The sequence below is a fragment of the Lonchura striata genome, chromosome 2 (assembly GCF_050655825.1).
Source record: "Lonchura striata isolate lonStrDom1 chromosome 2, ASM5065582v1, whole genome shotgun sequence".
Classification (NCBI taxonomy): Eukaryota; Metazoa; Chordata; class Aves; order Passeriformes; family Estrildidae; genus Lonchura; species Lonchura striata.
The window spans coordinates 143,445,305-143,460,539 of NC_140704.1; the positions used below are offsets into that span (position 1 = coordinate 143,445,305).

At 43.4% G+C, this 15,235-nt stretch overlaps 1 protein-coding gene across 1 annotated transcript; it reads left to right on the forward strand.

The window, feature by feature from the left end:
* The first annotated feature begins 8,859 nt into the window (after positions 1-8,859).
* Positions 8,860-15,015, forward strand: CCN3 (cellular communication network factor 3). Its single transcript, XM_085573961.1, has 4 exons — positions 8,860-9,280; positions 9,532-9,783; positions 11,637-11,842; positions 13,820-15,015. The coding sequence occupies exons 1-4, from the start codon at positions 8,875-8,877 to the stop codon at positions 14,114-14,116; spliced, it is 1,161 nt and encodes a 386-aa protein (XP_085430087.1). The 5' UTR covers positions 8,860-8,874; the 3' UTR covers positions 14,117-15,015.
* The last annotated feature ends 220 nt before the right edge of the window (positions 15,016-15,235 follow it).

Below are 15,235 nucleotides of genomic sequence, written 5' to 3' on the forward strand. Positions count from 1 at the left end.
AACTGAAAAACTACACTGAAGGAAATATTTCTGGAAATTTTTATGAACGAAAAGAACTTTACAGCCATTTCCAATTGCCTGGCACTGGCACTGAAGGATGAATGGGTGTCAGTAGGCAGGACACACCAACAAGCCTCTGCCAGCCCTTCAACACCTGTATGAGCCTCTGCAGAGGGTCAGGAGCAGAGCAAAAAAGAAAGAGATCAGAGCACAGCTCTGCTTTGCTTAACTATCCACCCTTTCTTTATTAGACTGTGGAACAGAGGGAAAGCAGCCTGGGAGAAAGTGCTTTCCCTTTCATTAAACAAGCCAGTGAGTGGCCATTTGTTGACCAAAAGTTTCTGTCTTCCTACCAGGCACAGCTTCCTTAGCTCCTGGTCAGCAACCTTCAGGGCATGCTGGTGCTGCAGTACAGGAGCACCCAGCAGCAGCAACTGCAGCTGCTCCACATCAACCATTAGTGGATCTGAAGTTCCACACTTCCCCCAAAGAAATCTACATTCAGGGGGATAGCTACATCCCTATGGACTGAGTAATGGATTACTATTTCATTGTGGCAGTGCAGTGGTAAGGAAAGTAGTCCCTGACAATCTGATTTGATATATAGGGTATGATTTTCCATTGTTAGATTTTATGACCCCCGTCTACACTTTAGAATTCCTAATTTCTTCCAACAAAATTGCCACAGGATATCCAGTCCAGTACTTGTCATGGATATAAGATCTTCAACACAAATCTGCCTATTAGAGATGTATGAAGACACCTAATTACTGTCTTGCTAATATTTATTTGGAAATTTCCTCCTTTCTTTGGCTTTCATATTAGATTTCATTACAATCTAGGCAATAAACAGCCAGTCACTGAAATTCACAGTGAGACCCATTGTGCAGGTTTTGAAGCATTGTTCACACATCACCACAGAAGTTTTAGATTTTTGTATTTTTCAGGACTAGTCAAGACACCTCTACAATGTGGCAGGATACAATTACATTGAAAATGCCCATGAGTACAGATGTATATGAATACTAATGCAGGGTGCTCCAGAAGCACAAGGTAATGTTAATGTCACTAATGAAGTAATTTACTACACAATCTGGAATACTTTTCTATCTACTTCCTCAGCTATGTGGATTCAGAAAATAATGGCTGATCACACTTCCTGCACATTACAGAGTTTATATCCACTAATAATCTAGAATACTTTCATATTTGCTTAGTATTTGCTTTAATTTATAGCTTTGTGCTAACTCATTAAACAAATGGGATGATGCCCAAATTCAGAAGAATCTTTCTGCATGTTCCTCTGCAAAAATGCTGACGTTGTGCTGTTCCAAGTGAGATTGTCAGTCTGTTGGGATATCGGTTTCTTTCAAGGCTAGAAGAAGTAGTCTAATTTCACAGACCCAGCATTATACACCAGATCAGGGAACAACCACCTCTCCAGTCCTTTCACCTTGGTAAATTCCTCCAGTACTCTCTCCAGCTTTGTGAGAAGCAGCAATTTGAGGCTAGAAACATTTCCCTGGATTTTCTTATCACACAACCTCTACAACTGAACTAATAAAACAAGCAGCTGGGTTGAATTTTTTTCCCTGGTAGCCACGCCATCCTCTTTGCATCTGCTCCCCAGCTGAACGAGCTGCAGTGGTGTCAGGTTGAGCCCTGCCCATGAATTGTTTTCCTTTCCAATGGGGCAGCAGCACTTTTATTCCAGGACATCCTTCATTCCTAAATCCCTTGAAAGAAGGCTAAAAACTCATCTCAAATTTTACCCACAGATTTCTCTACCTTCTTTCCATTCCTGGTAACTTTCACAGAGCAAGCGACTGCCATGCTAACTTCAGTGAATAGCTGCACTGAGTTTATTCTCAACTTAGAAGTACATGTATCATATGTTATCAAAGAAAAAGTACATGAGGGGAAAAAAAAAGTTAGTAGAATGCATATCTATGTTCCATTTCCACAAAAGAGAAAACAGAGGGAGTCTGGCCTGGAAGCCTTTTAAAAGGACCAAAACAGAAACATGGGAAGAGGGCATGAATTGTGTTAAAGCACTCTCCAGAAACAAGCCCCTGAATTTGATTTAGAAAGAATGGTATGCTGATCTAAATAGACTTTTTCTCCTACAGGGATATCAGAAGGAAAACCTGGACAGAATTAGACAAACACAGAAAAAGGCCTGAAGATAATTTACAAGGAATATTGAAAGCATTAAATTATTTGAGCTTGGCTAAAGAATGACACAAAAATATTCTCAGTACACAAGCATTTTTAAACTTTATTTTTAAGTGCTGTTTTCATGATGAAGTGAAGCTAATATGTGGACCACTCCTTTTAATACAGTATCTCCCTGGCAACCAGACCAGCAAAAATAGAAAAGAGATTAAATAACCAATCATTCCTTCCATCTCTCACGTCTTCGATTTCTTTGCTGGATGGCTGATAAAGTGCTTGGACTCTGTGGCTCCTGTGGGTGAAGCCCAATGCAGTGTTTCCTTTGGCAAGACTCGGTGTGTGCAGTTAGATATTATGCTGTGCTGGTATCACATGGCAGTCTGAAGGAGAAAAAAACTCTTTGGAGTACCAGCAATGAAGGCTTGGCTATCATAGGGCCAACAGTGCAGCATTTCCCTATGAATATTTTTAAGCCCTACGTTGCAAAAACATCAAGGAGATTTTGGGAAGATCAGACAACTGGTCCAGGAGCTATGGAAGGGAAGAGTTCCCTGGAAGGACATCTATCTTGCCAGCCCAAAATGAATTAGTCACAGCAATGCAGGAACTCAGAACAGATGATGGAGAAAATGCAAATGTGTTACTGACTGAGAAAAATTATAGATCCTCAAAATCATATATCTGAACTGAAATGTATAGTCTTCAAAATTATTCCAGCTGAAAGAAGGGGCACCTTCCGCCAGGCATGTCCCTGGTGCAAGCCTCTGTGTGTGTACTCAGTGTTCCTGCCCTTCTCAGTCTGAGACAGGAGGGCTGCCATGCACTCTCCAGATCCAGCTGCCTCTGTAGGGAATGAATTGCTTTTACATTTCTCTGTCTTTTCTAGCTACTCACTTGCTCTATGAGCAGAACTTGTTTTAACCTTAAAAACTTAAATTATAGGAATTACCTCTGAGACTGCCTTTATACTCACAGTGGAAAGGAACAACAGAGACTATAAAAACTTCTCAATCTGAGAGGGTCCTGTTTAGTTGTATCTCATTTGTTTCCCTCGCCTCGCATTCTCAGTAGTTTAGAGTTTCTAATTCAGAGCTCCCCTAGTTCAAAAGCCTCTGGAGCAGCTCATTCCCAGGACAAGTTCTTTCTTATTCAGTTATGACAAAAAAAAACATGACTAAAGCAACTGGAAAATGAAATGAAAACTATAAAATATGTTCTCGGTATTTATGGTCAGATTATTCAGCACTTGGCAGAGACCAATGAGGATATGGGAAATAAGCACAAAGAACAGCCCTAAATTTGGTAACAATACTTACTTGAAAATGTCTGGAACTCTCAATTAGCTGAATTAGGATCTCATCAGCCATATCCCTTTATGTCCCACATGCTCTGGAAAATGGCTGTTCTTTAGTGAAGGAAAAAAAGATAGGGAAATCCCACTCAGCTGAACTAATTTTCTGATTTCAGAACACCCATTTTAGTACCACTAGGTTCTTCAGTCTGTCAGCATTTTTTCCTGCCTGTGCTCACACAGATAAGTCTTATTCTCAAAAGCAATCAGTGACGGAACTCTTTAACAGCTGTTTCATCCAGGAAACCCCATATGTTCCACATGTATCTCTTCCTGAAGCTCTTGAAGGAGAAATTAGGTGACACATTCCTCAAGGACTTTGTTGGCCCTCTGAAATTGGTTTCACTCGGTGAATAAAGAAAGGAAAACTTTTTATCCATCTGTTTATCCATTATGATCTCACGTGGTAAAATGGGCCTCAGTAATGTTAATCTCGTAATTTCAGATCAAAATATAATTATATATTTAGGGTTAATACATTTTAAAATAAAAATAAATATAAAGACTATTTAATTTCTTTTGCAAACAACTATTAATAACCTTTTTCTGGCATAAATGTTATCCCTTTGGTTCCCAACAGAGTAGAAACTGTCACTACAGAAAAGGAGTACCTGTTCCTGAATATAACCACCTACTGCCATGCTGAACAGGAGCAGCCATTCATACCAAAGCAGCATCTACCCTCAGGTTACTTGCATAAAAACACCATTTTGGAGGGCTGTAGCATAGCCCTTAAGCGACTTCAAGTACTTTGTTCAGTCATTCCACTCTTACACAAATAATAATGTTTTATGGCTCTAAGGGGACAGAGAATTCCAGGGGCATAAAAATCAAAAGTTAGTGTGTACAGAGTATCTGCTCTAAAGAAAGACATCTCCAACCACTGGGGACATGAGCCATCCCTACCCTACTGTTCTCACTATTTGTGCTGTCTCTAATAGGACAGATACCATGTTTCTGCTGCTTGGCTTTCTTCTAAAAATCTCAGCCTGCACAAAATCACAGCACCTGCCATCTTCTGACTAAAAAGGGGAAAATTTCTTGCCATGCACCATAGCATTTTGAATTTAGGATCAATTATACATGAACAAATAATAATACCTTTCTAAAAACATCTATGTCTCCTCCTATATTCCCCAAAATAACAAAGCCATAACAAAGCCATGTGTAAGAACTTCACCTGCTGATTGTGCTCTAAGTATTCCCGGCAGGCTTTATAATTAAATAGGTGTGGAGGAAAGAAACTTTTGGTGGAACATGCATTTAAGAAGAAACTGGAATTTTTCTACTGAATTTCTTTTAAGCACATAGAACTGTCTGACTCAGTGATGCAACTCCCCATCCCAACATAAGTAACTCTGACATTTTCAAAACAATGTTTTGATTTTTAATGTTATTTCATTTCAAAATTTTCTTCACTTGTATGTAAGATATTTTAAAATAATGCTCTGAAGTATTTTACTTTCAACATTTTCCCTCCAATTTCTTATTTGCTAAACCTGTTATTTCTTTTATGGATGACACAGAAGGCAACTCACAAAAAAGTAAAATCCAAGTCACTGTCATTTGCATGACTCTTACTATTGCAAAACTCACAGTATCATAGCATAACTTCAGTGGGATTGTAGACCACCACAAAAAATACTGTAAAAAAATAAAAACTAGTAGAATTCTTCCATTGGCAAAAGGATAATACATTTTTTAATCTCCTCTCAAAAGCACAACTATGACTAAGTCTGTGGGGATAATTCTGATAACGACATTATAAATAATTAGAACTTACATCTTACTTTAAACAATGTCAGGGTTAGCAGAGGTAATCACTGAATGAAGCAGTTGCTTTCCTGGAATATCTGTCTCTCAGGTGAAGCAGGATGTCTTTTGGAGAGGGAAGGCACTGGGGCCAGTGCATGCACTACAGGGAAAATTCACCGGCCTGGTTCATTCAGCAAGAGCATCCATGCCCACGTCGATGGCGGTGGCGGCAGTGCCTCTGCTGTCCCTGTCACAGCACACACGACAGGATCACCATGGCTCGGCTCTGCTCTCCTCGGAGCCGGGGCCCGTCGCTGCTGTCCTTCAGCACCAGGAGCTGGGGCGGAGCAGGAGCGCCGGGGGGGAGAGGGGCTGCCCCGACACCTTCCCGCTGGATGGGCAGGGCAGGGGGAGCCTTCCCTTCTCATCCCTGCCTTCTCCTGCCGAAACCACACCCCCACCCTGACTGCAGGGGTGCTGCGGGATAAACAACTTAGTCACACGCACACAGTGATAAAACCCTTTCTCGGTAACAAGGACGCTTCCACATGTCGCTCGTGTGTGGTATCAGTAACGCCACCAGATGTTAGGAATTTGCAGCTGTCAGCTGCCGCTGGAAAGGGATAGCTAAAAACTAAAACCTGTGATATTTTCTAGAAAAATACTGCCATTTATGAGGTAGACTAAAAGAAAGGGCATTATTTATGAAACAGTGCCGGACAAGTGCTGAATTATCCACCTTGTATTTGTATCAATAAAACATGGTAAGACAAAAGAGCAAAAGGAGAAAGAGAAGGATATGATGTTTATGACAACTGTACTCTAAAAATGGCATTGTTTGACATACATGAAGAATGGATAATTTTGTGGAGCTACATGTTGTGAAGCAGTCACTTTCACAGACAGCTGGCTTTAAAAAGAGGGATAGCACTATGAATGCTTGAATTTTTCTAATGTTTGATATATATCCTGACACCTATGGATAGTTATACCAGAAACCTTCTAAGAGTTGACCCAGTTTTATTTGTAACTCTGTTTCCAGTCTTTTAGATACAGCTTTTTCCAGCACTTTTCCAGTGCTGAAAAACCTTTAAGTACATTCTTAATACTGAGATTCTGCTGCTGGGCTCTGTTCCTGAACTTACACCTCTCAACAGTGTTCTCCAACTGTGTTTCCCTGCAGAGCGAAGAACAGAGGTTAATTTCTTTACATCTTAGGAGGGATTACTCTTTGCAACAGCTACAGCCAAGGTGGCAACCTAAATATTAACTCACTTAAGTACAGTTCTTTTAAAAAAGCAAACACAGAGAAACTAAAATATTTATTTGTACTTACTAATTTTGTATCATGAATGAATGCTATTCATTGCCAGCTGAGCCAGCATGAAACACCTCCACTGATCATTATTTTACTCTGTGAGAAGTAACAAAGGATGCTTTCATATGATAAGAAACTTTAAAAAGTTGCAAGAGAAGTACAAACAAAAAGATTCACAGTTAGGAAAATAAACCAGTGTCCAAGAACTGGTGGTTCAACAGATTGGAAATTATGCACGGAGGAAGTGAAATATCTAGGAAAAGATACTTGGTCCTATTGTACTAAAATGTAGCATAATCTCATTTTCATAACTGGTATTGCATAAACAGAGTGTTCATAAGCAAGTGCAGCTTTAATAAATCTATTAAACACATGTAAAAGAGGGTGGGTTTTTTTTCCAAATTAAGTATGCTGGCAAATACTTTTTTCATTTCTTTGACTTTTTCTGCAGTTTTATGTGGTGAAATGTTTTTATAGACACCAGAAGATATTTAAGATGATATTTAAGATATTTAAGATATTTAAAGTATTTGAGATATTTAATATATTTAAGATATTTAAGAGTGGTGTGAAGTAATCTCACTAAAAGGTAAGGAAACTTTCAGTGACTGTGAATGATTACCAGCACTGAAAACCTCTGCAGATTCACAAGCAGTGAGATGGGCAAAAACAAGTCTTGCATGTGCCCTCTGGCTTGCAGGCTTGCTTCTGGGAACACTACAGAAAAAGCCTTGCTTCTTTTCAGCAAATCTTCATGCCTGGCCAAGAGCATTGGTTATTCTGTTCACAAGCAAAGTGCTGTAAAAAGTGGCTGCACTGACTGACTAAGTCAGAGATTAATAAGGGAGAAAAAAAAGAGACAAAGAAGGCAAGATGACCTGTTAGGCAGTGGGTGACTTAAATAACCTCAAACTCATACCCAAGCTGCTAATAATGTTTGAACAATCCAATTTTCCTCTTGGCTGGTCATGCTGTTTGTGCCTGAGAAAATGAAGGCCAGAGATTACATGATCCTGCACCAGTGAAATCTGCTTTCCCCAGAATGCCAGGCATTTTCAGAAATCCTGCTGTTGCTAGTTAGCATCAAGAAAGCAATGGTCACATTTGTCCAAACCAAAACTTCTGTCTTGTCATTTCTGGTGATGTGTTTTGCTTTGGTACAGAGCTACAGTAGCTTTGTAAATTCATGAGTATTACTTGTGTCATGTCTTAAACTTAAAAGACATCTAGTTTTCACTAGTGTGTCAACAAGTTTTGTTTACTTTTCAAATATTTTCTCTTTAACAAGCCATAACAGAATCCAGTGGATATTATCTGCCTCAGACAACTAAGGATAAAGCATATCTGTATAGGATATCTGTATAGACCCAAGAAGGCCTGCCTTAGGCAGAAGGCAATTCCTGCTGAGTAAAACCCGTTAACAGATTTAGTCTCCCTTACACTTGGCCTTAAATCTGTCCTGCACATGCTAAAATAACAGCACAGAGCACTGGAGTTACTTCTACAAAGCATTCCTGAGGCCGGGCCTGTTGGCTCTGTGTCCCCTGTGGTTGCATACACCATGTAGGAACTGAGTAGTCTGTGACCACTCCAACGCACTGAGTTGCACAGAGCAGGGAGGACTCCCTATGCAACATCTGTGTCTCATCAGCTGATACACCTGCACCTCTCTAATAAAGAACAGCGCCCGTGACTTGAAAGTGAAGAGTTCAGTGCCCACCAAGCTCAAAACGCTTCAACGCCGGGGCCAGGAGCAGTATAGCCCCGGGAGGCGTTTGGCTTTGGGGTGGCTGGTCTCCAGCGCTGAGCACTGCCCAGCCACGCCGGCGGTGCCAGCGAGCTGCGAGGCAGCACCGTGCCCCCTCGGCGTGCGGCCCGGGATGGACGCTGCGGGCACACGGCACGGGAAGGGGCCGTAGGGACCGGCTGAGGGCGGCAGGCCCCTCGAGGGCACTGGGTAGCTCTGGGCCAGCCCCACCCCGGGCAGGGGCCGGCTCTGTCCCCGGGGCTGCGGTGCCCGCTCCGTGCGCCGCCGGCAGAGGGGTCGCGCCGGCGCCGGGCAGGGCAGGGCAGCGGCTCGGCGCCGCCGGGGCAGGTGGCGGAGGGAGCGGGGGGAGCCGAGGGCCCGGCCGGGCTCCAGCTCTCCGCCTCCGGCCCCGGTGCCCGCCGTGCGGGGGTGGTGGCGGAGGGGGGTCCCCGAGCGCCTCTATAAAAGCGGCTGCAATGGCTCTGCCGGCAGAGCCGAGCGGGCGGCGGGCAGGCGGCGGCCGGGGCCATGGCGACGGGCGGCGGGCAGGACCTGCCCGCCCTGCTGCTGCTGCTGCTGCTGCTGCTGCTGCTGCTCCGGCCGTGCGAGGCGAGCGCGGGGCGCCCGGCGGGGCCGGCGGCCGGGGGGAGCCGGCGGCCGGCCCGGCCCCGTGACCCGGCCCCCGGGGCCGCTCTGTCCCCGCCGGTCAGCGGCCGGGAGCCGGCGTGTCCCCGCTCCTGCGGCGGGCGCTGCCCGGCCGAGCCGCCGCGCTGCGCCCCGGGCGTGCCCGCCGTGCTGGACGGCTGCTCCTGCTGCCCGGTGTGCGCCCGGCAGCGCGGCGAGCGCTGCTCCGCGCTGCTGCCCTGCGACGAGAGCAGCGGCCTCTACTGCGACCGCGGCCCCGAGGACGGCGCGGCCGCCGGCATCTGCATGGGTAGGTGGCGAGCGGCACGTCCCCGCCTGCGGCTCTCGGGGCGGCGGGAGACCCTGCCCGGCCGGGCCCGCCGCGCCCGTCGCTGCCCCGCGGCTCTCCCGCCGCCCTCCGGCAAGGGGCCGGTCCTCAGCACCACCGGCGCTGCCCCCGGTGCTGCGGGAGGTGCCAGCGCGGACGCCGAGGGGCTGGGGGGGCCGGGGACTGTCCGGGTGCCCTCTGCCTCTGCGAAATGCTTCCCCTTTTCCCACTAGTGCTGGAGGGAGACAACTGCGTGTTTGATGGGATGATTTATCGCAATGGGGAGACGTTCCAGCCCAGCTGCAAGTACCAGTGCACCTGCCGCGACGGCCAGATCGGCTGCCTGCCCCGCTGCAACCTGGACCTGCTGCTCCCCGGCCCCGACTGCCCCTTCCCCAGAAAAGTCGAAGTCCCTGGAGAGTGCTGTGAGAAGTGGGTCTGCGACCCTGACGATGAAGTGATTTTGGGAGGTTTTGCTATGGCTGGTGAGGAAAATAAAATTACTTATTATAGTCATTGTGAGCAGGAGGTGATATCATCGTGGAAATATCCACAGGATTGCCAGGTTTAAGACATATTGCTTGTATGGTCAGGTGTTTTTCTGCCATACAGTGACTAGTATACCAGTGGTTATTAATAAAGGCAAAGCTCATCAGGTAAAAGAAAGATTCAGAGGATGAATATGCATAGTAGTTTTAAAAGTTAATTAATGTAGTTCCCAATTTTTAAATTTCTGTTTATCTGATATGCATTGGTTTTGTGACCAGAAGAAAACAAGGACAAGGTCCTAATCCGCCAAACATTCCCACACCAAGGAAAAAAGAAAAAAAAGATGCAGTCTTGCTAGTTGCTCTGCAAGAATATTTTTCAACATATATAGTATTATAACAGTTTAGTCTACAATATATTTTCTCCCCACTGAATTCTGCAGCTCTTACAAGTGGTCAGCACGGTAGCTAAAATGCCAGTGAATTCCAGCCTGTCTTTGATAGAGTGCTCATGTTTATTGATGGCATTAAAAACATTACAGAGTACTTGTAGAGGCAGTGGTTATAAACACAGTGAATGGATTTGTAAGAAAACTCAATCCATTCCAAAGTGCAGAACTCAGGCTTTTAAAAAAAGCTAGATAGGATTTTCTTCTTTTTCAGTTTTTTCCTATTTTCAGTTTTTGTACTGAATTATGTCTCCATCCCCATTAAATGAAACTCTTAGTTCAACATGAATTTTCATAACTTTCTTCCAAGAGTGGAGGGCACTGCATTCTCTTCCAGTCACTGCTCTTTGTGATCTTGGGCAGTTAGTTATGCCAAAACTCAGCTAATCCATTTTAAAAACAAGTGAGAAAGGATTGAGGAAGAAAAGCTGGAGTAGCTTTTCAGTGTGCTGTGAAGTGTTACTTGTAAAGCACATAAGGTGTAAACAAAAAGTTTGACACTTTTCTATTACCTTTCCTTTCCTTTGATTTGTCTGATGGTGACAGGCTAAGCCATAAGGTGCCTACAGATGAATTGTCTGCATTCTTTCGGCAATGGCCATCCCTCTCTGGAGGGCACCTTTTTTTGGATCTTTGCCATTCAAAAGGCAGGAAGGCTGTTGCAGAGGAGCTTAACAGCAAGAGCTGTGACTGACGGCTCAGCTGTATTGTCTCCTCCTGTTGGGTACTGTGCTAATCAGTGAACAAAACTGTGCCTCAGCAATGTTTGCCCAGTGCAGCTTTACACTGCCAGGAGAGCAGGACGGTGGTCAGACCTGGCCATGGCTTTAAGTACCTGTGATAGTTCCTGGAAATGGCTTCCCTCGAGCCTCCCCACCATCACCCTGGCTGTAGGCTGTCAATAATTGACAAGATGGCGTGACTTTATGACTCTCAGGTGTAAAAGGACTTTTGTTCCATTATGTTTATTGGTTTAGATAAAAAATTCAGCCTCTCTCAAGTACCTAATATAAATACTTTTATGACATAGCTTTAGAATTGACTTGTGTCATATTTCCATTAGAAAGAGTGAAGAATAAAAATCTGTTAGGATTCTAAACTGATTTAAAAGTCAGCAATAATTCTTCCAGCTGTGGACTTGAGTGAACAGAATCTAAATGCTTTGCTGATTACACTGATAGACATCTTTCTGCTTTGGGGCTTTTTTTTTAGACATAGGAAGTTGCTATTCAGGATTCCTAAAAAGTCAGCTTTTCAAATTTCTAAATCCTGTCAAAGGCATGGATTTTGAACCTTATTTTGTCTCACATGTTCCTTCTCAGACATGATGGAGCTCAATTAGATATTAAGATTTCATGTGAGTTTTTTTTGTAATAAAGTTCTGTGGGGTTTTGTCTCCAGCCTACAGGCAAGAGGCCACACTTGGGACTGTGACTGATTCAAGTGCCAATTGTATTGAGCAGACAACAGAATGGAGTGCTTGTTCCACCAGCTGTGGAATGGGCTTTTCCACCCGTGTTACCAACAGGAATCAACAGTGTGAAATGGTGAAACAGACACGGCTTTGCATGATAAGACCTTGTGAAAATGAAGAGTCATCGGATAAGGTATGCTGCAGAGAGTGAGGCAAGGCAGGTCTTCAGCTCTAATTCCAAGGTTGCAATATTACAGTCTGCAGCGGTCCAGATGCAACTGTACATAAATGCACCTTTTAGCACAAGTGCAGCAAGCTGAGTGGTTTTGGTAAAGCAGTAGACTTGCTGTGTTTGCTCAGTAGCTTTGTGCTGCACCTCCAGCGGCTCAAGGGAGGTGATTTCACCCCTCTGCTCCACTCTGGTAACACCCCCCCGGAGCACTGTGTCCAGCTCTGGGGCCCTCAGGAAGGACATGGATTTACTGGAGTTAATCCAGAGGAGGGCCACCAAGGACTGGAGCAACTCCCCTATGAGGTAAAGCTGAGAGAGTTGGAGTTATTTAATTTGGAGGAGAGGAGGCTTTGAGGATACCCTACAGCCCCTTGCAGTACTTAAAGGGGGCCTACAAGAAAGGTGGGGACAGACTTCTAGTAGGGCCTGTTATGGTAGGACAAGGGCTAATGGTTTTAAACTAGAAGAGGTAGATTCAGACTAGATATAAGGAAGAAATTTTGCATCATGTGGGTGGTGAGACACTGGAACAGGTTGTTCAGGGAAGTAGTCAGTGCTGCATTCCCAAAAATGTTCAAAGTCAGACTGGACAGTGCTCTCAACAGCCTGATCTAGTGGAAGATGTCATTGCTCATTGCAGGGAAGTTGGATGGGATAACCTTTAAAGGTCCTTTTCAACCCAAACTGGTCTATGATTCTATGATAATTTAAGTCATCCCAAACAGATCACATGTACTGCATGTGCAGGTTGACAGTTCACACAGTCTAACTTCTCCACAAATGCAGCTGTACTACCTGTACCAATCAAGAGTTGATGCAGTGCTACAGAATGGATATATCAGATTTCCAGTCTATTGAGCATCTGGAACAGCAGGGAAATGTGTGAAATGTCTGCTTGATTAAATTAAATGTTATCTTAATCCTTATGATATTTTTTTTCCCAAAGCAGACCCAATACTGACATTCTGGTGTAAAAAAAATTGTATCTAAGAGGGAAGACTTTTATACTTCTACTCATTATGCAAGTGTTTCTGTCAGGGAAGATAACATTTAGCTACGTAAGAGGCCCATCAATTTATGTAATGTTCTGAGTGTTGGAAAGCATTTCTAAGGCCTTTGCTGACCAGTCTCTACAGTTTTATATACTGTATTTTGTAAAGGAGATGAAACATGTGGGAGGAGTTGAAGAGATTAACAAGAATAATCAGAGGTCTAGAAAACATGTTCATCTAGGGAAACCAGATAGAACTGAACTTCTCCTGAATGCAAGGGAAGAGAGATATGTTCTCAAATCTGTATTCAGATATTGCAGCCTGTTTTGAGTCCATGGAGGATATAACAAGAAATTGAGGGTTTAGACTGCATAAAATTAAGACATGAGTGAAAATGTACTAGGCAGTAAGAATAGTGAACTCTTGGGGTTGTCTGGGGCAGATGTGGAGTCTCTGTCATTGAAGACTTCCAAGGACAAGTTAGTCAATCATTTATTAAAAACATGTCTAGAGCTGGTTGTGCCTCGAGTCCCAGGAATGGGTGATGACTTTTGCAGTTAATTTTACCCCCTTTTCTCCCCCTGAACCTAATCCTGTAACTTGCTCATTTGACTTGTTGATTCTCTGATGGAACTACACTAGCCTGAGAAGTTTTTCAGTAGAGTATAATTTCTTAATGAATGTAGACTGGGATTTTCTCAGATGAAAAGAGTGGATTTTAATTATTTGTCTTTCATTACTGGCCCACTAACATGCTGGTGTTGAAGAGCAGATCTTGTCACCTGTAGGTAACTACTGAAGCAGTTTCAGGGTCTTCTTGCTGTTGAATGAATAAAGACAACTAATTTAAATTCGATAGATAGACCTGTATCCTTGCATGTCAGTTGTTAAATGCTGTCTGTCCTACGCAATGATATATCTGTTGTCTCTTCATCTTTCTCTTTAGAAAGGGAAGAAATGTATCCGGACGAAGAAGTCCGTGAGGGCGGTTCGCTACGAGCACAAGAACTGCACGAGCGTGCAGACGTACAGACCCCGCTACTGCGGCCTCTGCAGCGACGGCCGCTGCTGCACCCCGCACAGCACCAAAACCATCCAGGTCGAGTTCCGCTGCCCCCAGGGCAAAGCCCTAAAACAGCCAGTGATGCTGATCAACACCTGTGTCTGTCACAACAACTGTCCGCAGGGTAACGTCGTTTTCTTCCAGCCGTTAGATCCCACGTCTAGTGAAGCAAAATTATGAAAAGCATGAATTGCATAACACAGAAAGTATAAGCAGTTTGTACAAAACTTGACCCACAATTAGGTGAATGTAACAATCGCGTATATGAAACCTTTAAAATGTTTATCAGAATGGTCTTTCAAACTAGGTGCTTTTTTTCCCCATACTTTATTAAATACCTCATTTTCCATTTGCCCCCTCAAAATGTCTTTTAGTCACTTGAAGGAAATTTTGTACCTTGGACAGAGCCTTCTTTTTTTCTGGTAGTGCCATAAAAATTACAAAGACAACAGCAAGAGTTTCCCCTTGAGTTACGGGGATCATGCAGCGAGTTTCAGTGGGTGTAAGAGTGGGCTTCTTGAGAGTCAATATATTCCTTGAGGAATATATGATACTGCATCAAATAAGCTTCCAGGCTCTTAACTTCTCTTTCCTTACCACATATAAACACTCCAGAAGTGTTCTTTTTTCTTTTTAATGAAACTCTGTTTTTTGATGACAGTAAAATCTTACTGATGGAAGTGTTACATTCTTGTGGCTTATAAAGTACCTTCTGTCAATACCTCTGACTCTGAGGATTAAGATTGCACATAGCCCTGGAAATGACATAGGGTAAAATCTCTTATCCTGAAGCACAGCAAGCTGATAGCTAACAGCAATTAAATTCCTCTTTGGTAACTTCACTAGCAGTCTAATCCAAAAGCAAATTAAATCAGTGTTATATAAGAATTTGATTCTAATCCATGCATGTCTGTAGATATAACTATTTGGATGCAAATATAATATATCTGTAAATTCCTCTGAAATACTAACTGTATCATTTGGTGCTTCATTTCTTTGATAGGTGTATATGTAAATAGAAACTGTACATACTGTAATATAACTTTAATAAGTAAATAAACTTTATGTGATTAAAAATATTTTTTGCTAAAGTTGTCTTTCTTAAACACCAGCCTTTAACAGCTAAAAGCAATGGGAAGAAAAATGGGTCTGCAGACTCCTAAAAACAAAAGATTATTTATTGTGTTCCTGTACCTTATCTTAATCGCTGCCTTAAAAGTCATGCAGTGTCTTGCTACAGGGAAGGATGAATAATGTGTGGGATATATATTAGAAAGGAGTTTTTTTTTCAGAGTAAGT

Coding starts and splice junctions, on each gene's coding strand:
- CCN3 (XM_085573961.1), top strand. CDS start 8,875: ATGGCGACGGGCGGCGGGCAGGACCTGCCCGCCCTGCTGCTGCTGCTG. Junction 9,281..9,531: donor GGCCGCCGGCATCTGCATGG/GTAGGTGGCGAG, acceptor TTTTCCCACTAG/TGCTGGAGGGAGACAACTGC. Junction 11,843..13,819: donor ATGAAGAGTCATCGGATAAG/GTATGCTGCAGA, acceptor CTTTCTCTTTAG/AAAGGGAAGAAATGTATCCG.